Here is a 15,440-nt window from a genome sequence, read left to right on the forward strand (position 1 = left end):
AATTTATTATACACTATGCAGTAAGTGGGGGGGGGGGGGAAACTATTTTCAACATAAACGTACTGAATAATATTTGTGCAGTTTATGAATTTGTTCTGAGAAATAGTATCGCCTCCATCAGATCCTCCTTCATAGATTACCTCAAATCTGACGTAGTTATTTTAAGGCCAGAGAACAACCTCTCTACAATAACTTAGGTTGGTGGCAAAGCAGCAACCACATGGGTAACATCTCTAACAATTTCAAGGTGTAAAGAAATTGCTTCTTGCACAGTCAGTTTTGATGAACGATTGAACTCTTCTATTTTGAGAGCAAGTGAAAAATGTTGCTGCAATATGGTCAATCTGTTTTCGATGGGCGTGTAATCTTTTTCTATGCGGCAACGCTTTGCCTGCTTCATGTCATCCAAATACTTTTCGAAATCAAACACCTCATCTGATGAAGATGAAGAAACGGCAGCAGCAGCACTGGCAGGACCCAAGTCGTCTTGCTCTTGGCCGTCCTGTAGCCCACTCATCCTAACTGCTACCTCAATCAGAGCTTCCTTTCCTTTAGTAAGCTGTTGATCATCCTGCAATATATGATCACTCGGGTCCATATAAACAGCTGACAGAAGAATTTTATTTTCTAATAGCAGTGTCTCTCTCCGTTTCATTGAAGCAGCAATGCCATCTGTGATTAAACCTCCTTTTTGGGGCAGGCAAAACAACAAGTTCTTCCATTATAAAAATGCCAGGAGATAAATCCTCAGCTTATAACTTTTTAGTCACTGTAAATGGGTGATTAAGCAATTCAACAACCTGTGTCCATTGACCTTCATGTAGTGTTACCTGAGGGTTGGCCATATCTATAAAGGTACTGTCACACTTAGCGATGTACCAGCGATATGACGCGGTCAGGATCTCTGGTACATCGCTAAGTGTCGCTAGTGAGCTGCCACACACGCAGATCTCACCAGCAACATCGCTGGGGACGGGGGTCGCTACTTATCTGTCACACCAGGCGATCCTGCGTCCTCCACGCGTCGCTCGTCGTCACAGCAGGAAGCTGACGACGAGAAACAGTCCTGGACGTTCTCGCGCGACCAGCGATAAGCAGCAGGGGGAGCGGGTTGTAGGTAAGTATCACACACAGCGATATCGCTAGCAATATCGCTGTAACGTCACTAGTTATAGCGATATTGCTAGCGATATCTCTTAGTGTGACATGCCCTTAACCCCTTCCTGCCATCCGACGTACTATCCCGTCCACGGTACCCGGGCCCGTATGACCGGGGACGGGATAGTACGTCGGCGCGATCAGCGGCGCCCACGTGGTGAGCGCCGCTGATCGCGGCCGGGTGTCAGCTGATTATCACAGCTGACACCCGGCACAATGTGTCAGGGGCGGTCACGGACCGCCCCCGACACGTTAACCCCTTGCACACCGCGATCAAACACGATCGCGGTGTACCGGGGGTTAAAGGGAAGCATCGGCAGGGAGGGGGCTCCCTCCTTGCTTCCCTGAGCCCCCCACGGCAGCGCAATGTGCAGCGCTGCTGCGGGGGAGTCCCTTCCTCCAGGCCCCCGAATCCAAGATGGCGACGGGGGCCTTCGGGGGCCTGCGGAAGCTGGCTTCCTCAGTGCCTGCAAAGCGCAGGCATGAGGAAGCCTTCTGCAGTGCCTGTGTCAGATCACTGATCTGTCACAGTGATCTGTGATGTGACAGATCAGCGATCTGTCACAGGACAGTGATGTCCCACCTGGGACTATTTAATAAAGTAAAAAAAAATCAAAAAAAGTGTAAAAATAATTAAAAAAAAATCGCCAAATAAATTAGAAAAAAAAAAAAATATTCCCCCAATAAATCCATTTTTTGGAAATAATAAAAAAAAAAACAATAAAAGTACACATATTAGGTATCGCCGCGTCCGTAACGACCCGCCCTATAAAACTGTCCCATTAGTTAACCCCTTTAGCGAACCCCTTAAAAAATAAAAATAAAAAACGAAGCAAAAAATAATGATTTATTATCATACCGCCAAACAAAAAGTGTAATAACGCGCGATCAAAAAGACGCATATAAATAGCCATGGTACCGCTGAAAACGTCATCTTGTCCCGCAAAAAACGAGCCGCCACACAGCATAATCAGTGAAAAAATAAAAGTTATAGCTCGCTGAATAAAGCGATGCAAAAATAATTATTTTTTATATAAAGTAGTTTTCATTGCATAAAACCGACAAAAACATAAACGACCTAAATGAGGTATCGCTGTAACCGTACTGACCCGAAGAATAAAACCGCTTTATCAATTTTACCGCACGCGGAACGGTGTAAACGCACCCCCCCCAAAAGAAATTCATGAAACGCTGGTTTTTGTTCATTCTGCGTCCCAAAAATCGGAATAAAAAGCGATCAAAAAATTTTACGTGCCCGAAAATGGTACCAATAAAAACGTCAACTTGTCCCACAAAAAATAAGACCTCACATGACTCGGTGGGTCAAAATACGGAAAAATTATAGCTCTCAATATGTGGTGATGCAAAAACTATTTTTACAATAAAAAGCGTCTTTTAGCGTGCGACAGCCGCCAAACATAAAAACCGCCATAAATAGTAAATCAAACCCCCCGTTATCACCCCCTTAGTTAGGGAAAAATAATAAAATTAAAAAAATATATTTATTTCCATTTTTCCATTAGGGTTAGGGCTAGGGTTAGGGCTAGGGGTGTGTTGGGGTAGGGTTAGGGTAGGGTTAGGGCTAGGGGTGTGTTGGGGTAGGGTTAGGGCTAGGGTTAGGGCTAGGGTTAGGGCTAGGGTTAGGGCTAGGGTTAGGGGCGTGTTGGGGTTTGGGTTGGAGTTAGAATTGGGGGTTTCCACTGTTTTGGCACATCAGGGGCTCTCCAAATGCAACATGGCGTCTGATCTCAATTCCAGCCAATTCTGAGTTGAAAAAGTCAAATGGTGCTCCTTCCCTTCCAAGCTCTGCTATGCGCCCAAACAGTGTTTTACCCCCACATGTAGGGTATCAGCCTACTCAGGACAAATTGCAAAACAATTTTTGGGGTCCAATTTCTCCTGTTACCCTTAGGAAAATAAAAAAATTGGGGGCAAAAATATCATTTTTGTGGAAAAAAATGATTTTTTTATTTTCACGTCCGAGTGTTATAAACTTCTGTGAAGCACTTGGGGGTTCAAAGTGCTCACCACACATCTAGATAAGTTCCGTGGGGGGTCTATTGTCCAAAATGGGGTCACTTGTGGGGAGTTTCAATAGTTTAGGTACATCAGGGGCTCTCCAAACGCACATGACACCCGCAGACCATTCCATCAAAGTCTGCATTCCAAAACGTCACTGCTTCCCTTCCGAGCCCCGAAGTGTGTCCATACAGTAGTTTTCTCCCACATATGGGGTGTCAGCGTACTCAGGACAAATTGGACAACAACTTTTGGGGTCCAATTTCTCCTGTTACCCTTGGGAAAATGAAAAAATTGGGGACTAATTGATCATGTTTGTGGAAAAAATACAATTTTTTTATTTTCATGCCCTGGCATTATAAACTTCTGTGAAGCCCTTGGGGGTTCAAAGTGCTCACCTCACATCTAGATACGTTCCTTAGTGGGTCTAGTTTTCAAAATGGGGTCATTTGTGGGGGGTTTCCACTGTTTAGGTACATTAGGGGCTCTCCAAAGGCAACATGACACCCACAGACCATTCCATCAAAGTCTGCATTCCAAAATGTCACTACTTCCCTTTCGAGCCCCGACGTGTGCCCATACAGTAGTTTTCTCCCACATATGGGGTATCAGCATACTCAGGACAAATTGGACAACAACTTTTGGGGTCCAATTTCTCCTGGTACCCTTGGGAAAATAAAAAAATGGTGATTAAAAGATCATGTTTGTGGAAAAAATACGAATTTTTTATTTTCACGTCCGGGTGTTATAAACTTCTGTGAAGCACTGGGGGGGTCAAAGTGCTCACCACACATCTAGATAAGTTCCTTAGGGGGTCTAGTTTCCAAAATGGTGTCATTTGTGGGGGGGTTCCACTGTTTTGGTACATCAGGAGTTTTCCAAACGCAACATGGTGTCCGATCTCAATTCCAGCCCAAAACGTCAAATGGCGCTGCTTCCCTTCCGAGCTCTGCCATGCGCCCAAATAGTGGTTTACCCCCACATGTGGGGTATCAGCGTACTCAGGACAAATTGCACAATAACTTTTAGGGTCCTGTTACCCTTGGGAAAATAAAAATTGGGGTGAAAAGATCATTTTTGTGGAAAAAATATGATTTTTTAATTGTACCGCTGTACGTTATAAACTTCTGTAAAGCCCTTGTGGGTTCAAAGTTCTCACCACATATCTAGATAAGTTCCTTGGGGGGTCTAGTTTCCAAAATGGGGTCACTTGTAGGGGGTTTCCACTGTTTAGGTACATCAGGGACTCTCCAAACGTGACATGGCGTCCAATCTGAATTCCAGCTAATTTTGCATTGAAAAAGTCAAACGGCGCTCCTTCCCTTCTGAGCTCTGCCATGCGCCGAAACAGTGGTTCCCCCCCACATATCAGGTATCTGCGTACTCAGGACAAATTGCACAATAACTTTTGCAGTTCAATTTCTCCTGTTACCCTTGGTAAAATAAAAAAAATTGAACCTGAAGTATTTTTTTTATGAAAAAAAGTTAGATGTTCATTTTTTTTAAAATATTCAAAAAAATTCCTGTGACGCACCTAAAGGGTTAATAAACTTCTTGAATGTGGTTTTGAGCACCTTAAGGGGTGCAATTTTTAGAATGGTGTCACTTTTGGGTATTTTCTATCATATAGACCCCTCAAAGTGGCTTCAAATGTGATGTGGTCCTAAAAATAAAATGGTGTTGTAAAAATGAGAAATCGCTGGTCAACTTTTAACCCTTATAGCTTCCTAACAAAAAAAAATTTTGGTTCCAAAATTGTGCTGATGTAAAGTAAACATGTGGGAAATGTTAGTTATCAAGTTTTTTGTGTGCCGTATCTCTGATTTAAGGGCATAAAAATTCAAAGTTGGAAAATCGCGAAATTTTCAAAATTTTCGCCAAATTTCCGTTTTTCTCACAAATAAACGCAAGTTATTTGAATGAAATTTTACCACTAACATGAAGTACAATATGTCACGAGAAAACAATGTCAGAATCACCTGGATCCATGGAAGCGTTCCAGAGTTATGACCTCATAAAGGTACAGTGGTCAGAATTGTAAAAATTGGCCCGGTCATGAACGTGCAAACCACCCTTGGGGGTGAAGGGGTTAAGGAATGATTTCAGATCAAGCAATCGCTCAATCATCAAATAGGTGCTGCCCCGCCGAGTCACTTATAAAATATCTTGTAACTGATGTTTGAGATTCTCTTTCCTCCTCCTTTGCCTGGCGGGAAGTGCTGGGCTCTGGTTTCTTGGTGCTGCTGTGATCATTTTCAATCACAGCTTTGTAAATTTCTGGGTGGCAGCATTGTAAATGTCTTTTTAGATTGGAAGCTCTTGAAGGAACATTTTTATCACTGCCTGAGTAGGCAGTGATTTTGACATAATAATAATCTTTATTTTTATATAGCGCTAACAAATTCCGCAGCGCTTTACAGTTTGCACACATCACTGTCCCCGAAGGGCTCACAATCTAAATTCCCTATCAGTATGTCTTTGGAATGTGGGAGGAAACTGGAGTACCCAGAGGAAACCCACGCAAACACAGGGAGAACATACAAACATCACAGCATGTTTTCATCTGAGTCACTTATACACTGACACACAAGATGTTTTTTGTCTTGAGTCACTGTGAAATGTTCAAATACAGCTGACTTCATAAGATGCTTCTTAAACATTTTGTAATTATGTAATTTCGCTCGAAAAATAATTTTGTCCTGTAAAAAAAAAAAAGTTATATTGAAATTCTTACAAGAATAGGGAATCATGCACTGTATAGTTTAGGATATAATTAAAACAATCTTTGGATAAATCAATAGGACAGATAAGTATAAAGTTTGTAAAATATGTTGTTACATAGCTTTACTCTGAACTTTCAATATCAGGCTTGTCTCAGGGTACAGCTCACTAAATGCTTAACATCATATTTCTTCACAGTCTATGAAGAGGAGGGAGGGAGTATGTTTGTGCTGAATCATGTTCTAGAACACACACAAAAATATACTGTATACCGTTGTGGCCAAAAGTATTGACACCCCTGCAATTCTGTCAGATAATACTCAGTTTCTTCCTGAAAATGATTGCAAACACAAATTCTTTGGTATTATTATCTTCATTTAATTTGTCTTAAATGAAAAAACACAAAAAGAATTGTCCTAAAGCCAAATTGGATATAATTCCACACCAAACATAAAAAAGAGGGTGGACAAAAGTATTCATGTGATGCTTCTCTAATTTGTGTAATTAACAGCACCTGTAACTTACCTGTGGCACCTAACAGGTGTTGGCAAAAACAATACTTCACGTGATAAAATGAATTTTGTCATTCTTTAGTACAACTTGTCCCGCGAAAAACAAGCCCTCTTGTGGCTTTGTGGACAGAACAATCAAAATTTTTACTTTTTTTTTTTTTTTTTTTTTTTTTTTTAAGAGAGGGGAAAAAAAGGTGCAAAAATGGAAATTGTCCCTGTCAGGAAGGGGTTGAAAAAACTGGATGTAATATCTCTTGAAAATTTTTCTCAGGTTATGAACCTGTATGCCAAATAAATTCAGTAAAGCTTAGAATAGCAAGTTAAACTATATTGAAGAGTGTGCACATTTTAGCTTGTCACTGTAAAAAGAAAACAATTGCACACTGGTCCGGCTGTTATCGGCCCTTCTCAGTACGTGGCTCTGCCCTGCACTCTATTGTGACTCACAGCAAGGAGTACCTGCTTTTTGCTGTGATCTTACGTCTGTATTTTGGGAGGGAGCAGTGGCATGAAGGCAAAATTCATTGTTCAAAACCCTGTATCTGTGGCCACGGTAAATAAGCCAACGTTTGTTAATCTTTCCGCCCATTGTTAGGAAATGTTTATTAACTGTATATCCAATTTATGTCACAATAGTGTAAAATAAATATTTTCTTTTTTAGCATGTAACTTGTTCTTTTTAACTCCTTATTGGTGCTGTAGACTACCCGTCTGGTTAACCCTTTGTAAAGATATACAAGATCTATATCCTTTTCTATTTATTTTTCACATTGCAAATGAAGAATAGAATATAGCAATGAGTATTAAAGGTGAACAAATAAAAAGAACAACTTTATTCATGGTAGAGCTTGGAATCCATAAGTGGCACAAGTAGGTATCTGTGTTTTTCTGTGAGTATATTTATTTCTATGGGTGAGACAGATGAATCATAGAATCGTAGGGTTGGAAGGGACCTCCTGGGCCAACTGGTCCAACCCCCTGCTCAAAGCAGGATTCGCTAAATCATCCCAGTCAGATGAGAACTATTACCTTGTATGATTTTTGTCTTGTTTCCATTTATTTCGCCATTTAGCTTTTTCTCTTTTCACCCCACTTTAAGGCTGTGTGCCCACGATGCGATTTTAAGCGTTTTTGCTGCGATTTTCGGCGCGAAAACATTTAAAAATCGTGTACAGAACGCCCCCCCCCATGTATTCCTATGGCATTCCGCACATGCTGTGCTAATGTTGCGCTTTTTTCCACAGCGGAATCGCCTCGCGGAAAAAATCGCAGCATGATCATTCTTTTGTGCGGAATCGCAAAGAATTGCCGCGATTCCGCACCCATAGGAATGCATGAGAATCGCTTACTTCCCGCATGTGGCTATGCCCACCATGCGCAAAGTTAAGCGTCTCATGTGCGATTGGTACCCACGGTGTGGAGGAGAGGAGGCTGTCCTCCAGGCCCTGGGTACCATACCCCTGTAAAAAAAAGAATAAAAAATCAGGGTATATTCCCAGTAATGCCTTGCGAGACCTGTGATAACGTTGGTCTCGCGTTGCTATAGCGATCTCGCGAGACCATGTCATCACAGGACCTTGCCGCAAGGCATTACTGGGAACGCTGAGGCCGGGAATGCAGCGCATGACGCCGGAAGGTAAATATACCCCGGTTTTTTTTATTTTTTTATTTATTTATTTTTTTTTTTACAGGGGTATGGTACCCAGGGCCTGGAGGACGGTCTCCTCTCCTCCACACCGTGGGTATCAACCGCACATGAGACGCTTAACTTCGCGCATGGTGGGCATAGCCACATGCGGGAAGTAAGCGATTCTCATGCATTCCTATGGGTGCGGAATCGCGGCAATTCTTTGCGATTCCAAACAAAAGAATGACCATGTTGCGATTTTTTTTTTTTTTTTCTTTTTTTTTTTTTTTTCCCGCGATTTGATTCCGCTGCGGAAAAAAGCGCAGCATTAGCACAGCATGTGTGGAATGCATGGGGGGCGTTCTGTACACTATTTTTAAACGTTTTTGCTACGAAAATCGCGGCAAAGACGCTTAAAAATCGCTACGTGGGCACACAGCTTAAAAGATGGTAACAAATTGCAAGTTTTCGAAATGACTCAGGTCTTTTCATGCCTGATGCAGAGACTGTGTACTGTCGAAAGCTCAGTTTGTTACTATCTTTTCAGTTAGCCATTTAAAAGCATCAACCAATGAGGACTCTCAAATTTTAATATTTTAGTAATGAGGCAGAGACTTTAGGTAAATCACTAATCCACTTTCACATAAAAAAAACTTTTGGCGTTGATTACAACAAAAAGTTTAGAGCAAGTGTTGCCCATCCCCAGTTGGCCAACCTCACTAATGCTCTGACAACTAAACACACATCACTGCCGCTGTTCAAGACAATCCTCTTCAATACCTGACAATTGACTAATGAGTTTGGTATTTGGTGTTCGATGTCAATACTTATGTCCCAAAAAAATGAGAAGTATTCAAGGAGTTGTGACACGACATACAGTGCCTACAAGTAGTATTCAACCCCATGCAGATTTAGCAGGTTTGAAAAGATGCAAATAAGTTAGAGCCTTCAAACTTCACACAAGAGCAGGATTTATTAACAGATGCATAAATCTTACAAACCAAAAAGTTATGTTGCTCAGTTAAATTTTAATAAATTTTAAACATAAAAGTGTGGGTCAATTATTATTCAACCCCTAGGTTTAATATTTTGTGGAATAACCCTTGTTTGCAATTACAGCTAATAATCGTCTTTTATAAGACCTGATCAGGCCGGCACAGGTCTCTGGAGTTATCTTGGCCCACTCCTCCATGCAGATCTTCTCCAAGTTATCTAGGTTCTTTGGGTGTCTCATGTGGACTTTAATCTTGAGCTCCTTCCACAAGTTTTCAATTGGGTTAAGGTCAGGAGACTGACTAGGCCACTCCAACACCTTGATTTTTTGCCTCTTGAACCAGGCCTTGGTTTTCTTGGCTGTGTGCTTTGGGCCGTTGTCTTGTTGGAAGATGAAATGACGACCTATCTTAAGATCCTTGATGGAGGAGCGGAGGTTCTTGGCCAAAATCTCCAGGTAGGCCGTGCTATCCATCTTCCCATGGATGCGGACCAGATAGCCAGGCCCCTTGGCTGTGAAACAGCCCCACAGCATGATGCTGCCACCACCATGCTTGACTGTAGGGATGGTATTCTTGGGGTCGTATGCAGTGCCATCCAGTCTCCAAACGTCACGTGTGTGGTTGGCACCAAAGATCTCGATCTTGGTCTCATCAGACCAGAGAACCTTGAACCAGTCTGTCTCAGAGTCCTCCAAGTGATCATGAGCAAACTGTAGACGAGCCTTGACATGACGCTTTGAAAGTAAAGGTACCTTACGGGCTCGTCTGGAACGGAGACCATTGCGGTGGAGTACGTTACTTATGGTATTGACTGAAACCAATGTCCCCACTGCCATGAGATCTTCCCGGAGCTCCTTCCTTGTTGTCCTTGGGTTAGCCTTGACTCTTCGGACAAGCCTGGCCTCGGCACGGGAGGAAACTTTCAAAGGCTGTCCAGGCCGTGGAAGGCTAACAGTAGTTCCATAAGCCTTCCACTTCCGGATGATGCTCCCAACAGTGGAGACAGGTAGGCCCAACTCCTTGGAAAGGGTTTTGTACCCCTTGCCAGCCTTGTGACCCTCCACGATCTTGTCTCTGATGGCCTTGGAATGCTCCTTTGTCTTTCCCATGTTGACCATGTATGAGTGCTGTTCACAAGTTTGGGGAGGGTCTTAAATAGTCAGAAAAGGCTGGAAAAAGATAATTAATCCAAACATGTGAAGCTCATTGTTCTTTGTGCCTGAAATACTTCTTAATACTTTAGGGGAACCAAACAGAATTCTGGTGGTTTGAGGGGTTGAATAATAAATGACCCTCTGAATAAACTTTTCACAATTTAAAAAAAAATTAAACAAAGAAATAACATTCTTTTTTGCTGCAGTGCATTTCACACTTCCAGGCTGATCTATAGTCCAAATGTCACAATGCCAAGTTAATTCCGAATGTGTAAACCTGCTAAATCTGCAGGGGGTTGAATACTACTTGTAGGCACTGTACATTTATGAGGAAGCTGCTCATCCAAAGTAAACCCCATTATGCAGTTTTATATTTAGCAACACCCTCCTCTATTTTCTCTTCACAATGTAAATCAGATTAGTCATTTTAAGAATGATTCAGAGTAATAGTTACCCCACATGTACTAGTGCGGCTATGTGCCCACGATCCAGAAATAGCAGCGTTTTGGATTCAGCGTATTTTCGCTGCCGTCTATTGAAAGCAGGTGAATCCGTATGTGTTTACTGAACCATGCGGATTTGTCACATCCAATATATTCTATTGTGGAAACTTCTGTTGCGGAGGAATAGCGTCTCCGCAAGAGAAATTGACATCTTGAAAGACGTGCCACACGTCATTTTCCGCAGATGATCCTCAGGTGCACATACACGTATAGTGGACATGGAATTTCTAGAAACCACATCCGCTAAGCTGTAACATATGGCCGCTGAGGTTTTGATGTTGCATAAATACGCAGCGTTAAAGCTGCAAAAATTCCTGATTGTGGGCAGGTACCCTAACAGCCCATATAAAGCTCATACTAGAACTGTACCGAAGTCCACTAAGTCACTAAACTTTGGGGGGTAGACATACTTCCTATGAGGTCAGTCTCACGCGTCCAGATAATTCCGGTACCAGAAAAAATGGTACTGGAGCTGTCCGCGTGGATACGTGGTACATCCGTGTGGCAACCGTGTGCCGCATCATGACCACACGGACGGCCACCGGGGAAGAAGCGCTACAGTAAGCGCTGTTTCTCGGCGGCTGGTGCTGAACGCTGCTGTCATTCTCTCCTGCTCTGCCAGCAACAGTAATCAGGAGAGAATGAATGAAAACCTGATATGGGGTCCCCCTCTGTTTGTGAACCAACCTGGCAAAACTCACAGCTGGGGGCTGCTATTCTCTGGCTGGTAAGGGGCCATTGGTCTTGGGGCCCCCCCCCCCCCCAGCCTAAAAACAGCAGCCTGCAGCTGCCCAGAAAAGGCGCATCTATTATATTCGCCTATTCTGGAGCTTTGTCAGGTTCTCACCACTTGCCCTGTAGCGGTGGCAAGTGGGGTTAATAAGGGGTTAATGTCACCTTGCTATTGTAAGGTGACATTAAGCCCCGATTACCTCTCCCATCTATTACTAATCCTAGAGTTATTCAAGGGTTAAATAAACACACACACAATAAGAACAAAGTATTTTCATGAAAGAATACACTACACAGTTTTAAAATCTTTATTATACTCCTAATTCCATATCGAAGCCATTGTTCTCCTGTAAAAAAAAAATAATAAACCAACAATAACCATACCTGTCCGGTGTGCAGTTAAGTCCCACGGCGTAAATCCATCTGGGGGGGTTAATCAGTTTACAGCCGGAGCGCTGCTAATGCGACCGCTCCGACTGTAAACTACTGGGGAATGAATGGAATGTCCGTCCGTGAACACGGAGGACAGTGTGAACTGTTCTCTGTGTGCACGTGTTCAGCACGTTTTGCAGACCGTGCGCTCCCACAAACACTGACATGTCAGCATGTTTTGCGCACAGACTGCGTGTCCTTGAAAACACGATTACATGACGAATCTGTCACTACACGTTCCGGAGCCACTGACATGTGAAACTGGCCTAAAGCAGTGTACTTTGGGAACACTTTTTTTAAAGAATCCAAGAAACTGTTGCTGTGAACATTGGCGACAGTCATTTTCTTTTATAAAAAAAACCTGATATGGGGAACCAGAATTCTGAGAACTGTTAAAACTTCCTTTACTGTTTGTTAGAGGGTATCTACACAATTAACATCACATATCGCGGTCCCGCTCAGCTCTTAACATTATAGTCTGGTTCTAATACTAGAGGATAGGACCCTTCCCGACTGGGTACACCTTGGCACTGGTAGGATGGCTTTTATGCTTTTTTTTTTTTTTAAATCAAAAACAGTGTTTACTTTAGTGCTCTGTTGTTTATATGCACTATGCTTTTTTACTTATAGCAGGGTATATATTCAGTGTGTTCTGATCTTAGATGTGTCTCATTTATGGCCAGTATATGCGCCTACATTTTTCATGTATACCAGCTTATACTCCAGTTCATTTATTTCAGTTTAGTTCATGCTGTTAGGGCATGCTGGGTTTTGTAGTTATTTAAATGTATCTGTCTCTGTAACTAGCGGATGACTTGCGCATAAGGAACCGTTTAAGGCTGGTTTCACATTTGGGTTTTTTAGCGCAGCGCATCGTGCGCATCCATGTGCTTGCGCCATGCTCCCCTATGTTTAACATGGGGGCATGGTCTAGCATTTGCACGCGTTCGTATGCGTTTTCGTGCACATGCGTTTTTTGTAGTGTGCGCCTAGGTGCGCTCGACGCAACCTGTTGGATTTTTGGGTCCATCCAACGGCGTAAAAAAACGCATGCGCACGGAATGCGACAAAATAACACATTAGTCTGTGCATGGACATACACACGCCTGTGATTGAAATCGCATGCGGTTTAAGAGTTGACATGGCTAGAAACTGGTTAAAATGCATGCGCCTAAAAACGCAAATGCATGCAAAACGCATGATGTGTTTTTTGCATGCGTTTCTACTCTATTGCGCACAAAGCGCAGCGCTAAAAACGCTAATGTGAAATTAGCCTAAGCTATGTTCCCACTATGAGTTTTTGATGTTGCAGATATTGTGCGCCTATTAAGAAAATCAGGTATCTTTCACTTCGTTTTTGAGTGGTTTTTTTTTTTTTTTTTTTTTACATGCGTTTTTATCACCTTTTTGACACAGATTTGTCTCTTCTCGGTATGTCATAACTTAACCCTTTCCCTACATGACCAGTTTCCTTTTTTTTTTTTTTGCCCCTCCCCTATTCTCGAGCCAGAGCTTGAAGGCTTGTTTTTTGCAGGAAGAGTAGTACCTTTGAATGACACCATTCATTTTACCACGAATTGTACTGAAGAAAACAGGGAAAAAAGTGCAAGGAAATTGCAGAAAAAAAAAGGAATTCTGATATTGTTTTTTGCTGACTTTGTTTTTTACGGCATTGCATTGTGTGGCAGAAAAGGACCTGGCAATATGTTTCTCCTCATCAGTACAATTATGGCAATATAAAACGTGTCCAATTTGTTTATTATTTAATGATGACCAAAAAAAATCAGAAACTTGCCAAAAAAAAAAGTTTGACACCTTTTTCTGAGACTCATAATGTTTTTGGTTTTTGTTCATAGAGAATTTTATCAATACTGTTTTGGGATATATATATATATATATATATATATATATATATATATATATATATATATATATATATAATATATATATATATATATATATATAATATATATACACAGTCATGGCCAAAAGTATTGACACCCCTGCAATTCTGTCAGATAATACTCAGTTTCTTCCTGAAAATGATTGCAAACACAAATTCTTATATATATATATATATATATATATATATATATATATATATATATATATATATATATACACATTTTGATTGCTTCTTGCAGCATTTTTTGCTGTATTGCGGCGACATCCCCTGCACCACTCCCCCCCACCCCGCAATTTTGGTGTTTTTTTAAAATTTTTCTTCTGATTAGTGTTTTTTAGTGATGACCAAGTATGCTCGTTGCTCGGGTTTTCCCAAGCATGCTCGGGGTGGTCTCTGAGTATTTGGATGCACTCGGAGATTTAGTTTCTGTTGCAGCAGCTGTATGATTTGCGGCTACTTGACAGCCTGAATACATGTGGGAATTCCTTAACAAACAGGCATTCCTCACATGTTATCAGGCTGTCAAGTAGCTGCAAATCATGCAGCTGCGGCGACAGAAATTAAATCTCCAAACACGCCTAAATAATCAGAGACCGCCCGAGCAGCGAGTATACGCGCTCATCACTACTGTTTATCAATAGGGTTACCGGTAAATATTTTTATATTTTGATGTATTGGACTTTTATGGCTTTGGGGATCCCACATGTTTTGGGGGGGATTTTATGGAAGGAAAAAAGGGATGGTACTTCAACTTTTTTAAAATTAAAAAAAAAGAAACATTTTTGTTTTAATTTACTTTCTGATGTACGGTATTTATTAGTCCCCCTAGCTAGATGAAGTATTTTATTAGTACAGTGTGTATAACAGGTGGAAAAAAGGAGCTTGCACACATTTTACATAATACATGATTTTACATGCCATGGTAGTTGTGATAATTTTAATTAATATCTGAAATTTTATGATTTGATATCATTAATTTCTATGACTTATCTGAAGATCTGTACATTTGCTTCTTTAGGAATGAAAGAAAATATGTGGAAAGATTCTGGAAAGAAGTGCAAGTTGGTGACTTTATACAGCTGCGCTGCAATGAGATCATCCCTGCTGACATACTTCTGCTCTCATCCAGTGACCCAGATGGGCTCTGTCACATAGAAACTGCTAATCTGGATGGGGAAACCAACCTGAAACAAAGACAAGTCGTAAAGCAATTTTCAGAGCTGGTAAGGAAACATCCTTTATTCCTCCTCCTGTAACAAAACACTGGGCATTTGTTGTGAAACAGACAAACTTTACTCATAAAGCCAGGAATTAATTACCGTATTTTTCGGAACATAAGACACACTTTTTTTTTCCTCCAAATTTGGGAGGAAAGTGTGGGGTGCGTCTTATGGTCCGAATGTAACATGGGAAGGGGGCAGCAGCGGAGTGGGATTGCACTCGCAGGAGGCAGGAAAATGCTGCTGCAGGAATCCTACGCTGGGTTAACCACGTGGTTTCGATGATTAAAGTGAAGGAATATTCATTAGCTGCTTCCCCACCCACCGGTTAGTGCTAAGCAATGGGTGGGAAGCAGCAAATGAATATTCCTTCACTTAAACAGCGGACCCACATGGTTTCCCCAGCGCCGGATTCCTTCTGAGGCTGGGGAGATCGTGTATCCGGTGGAGAAGGCGGCGGC

At 41.8% G+C, this 15,440-nt stretch overlaps 1 protein-coding gene across 1 annotated transcript in view; it reads left to right on the forward strand.

Annotated features, from left to right (window-relative positions):
• LOC141046841 (phospholipid-transporting ATPase VA-like) overlaps positions 1-15,022 on the forward strand; it is an 85,590-nt gene extending 70,568 nt beyond the window's left edge. The window contains exon 2 of the mRNA XM_073541494.1: positions 14,778-15,022. Within this exon, the coding sequence (XP_073397595.1) occupies positions 14,778-15,015 (238 nt within the window). The 3' untranslated portion in view covers positions 15,016-15,022. The remainder of the gene's footprint in view (positions 1-14,777) is intronic.
• The last annotated feature ends 418 nt before the right edge of the window (positions 15,023-15,440 follow it).

This window comes from Dendrobates tinctorius, unplaced genomic scaffold (genome assembly GCF_039654945.1).
Source record: "Dendrobates tinctorius isolate UK_male_01 unplaced genomic scaffold, ASM3965494v1 ptg000121l, whole genome shotgun sequence".
Lineage (NCBI taxonomy): Eukaryota > Metazoa > Chordata > Amphibia > Anura > Dendrobatidae > Dendrobates > Dendrobates tinctorius.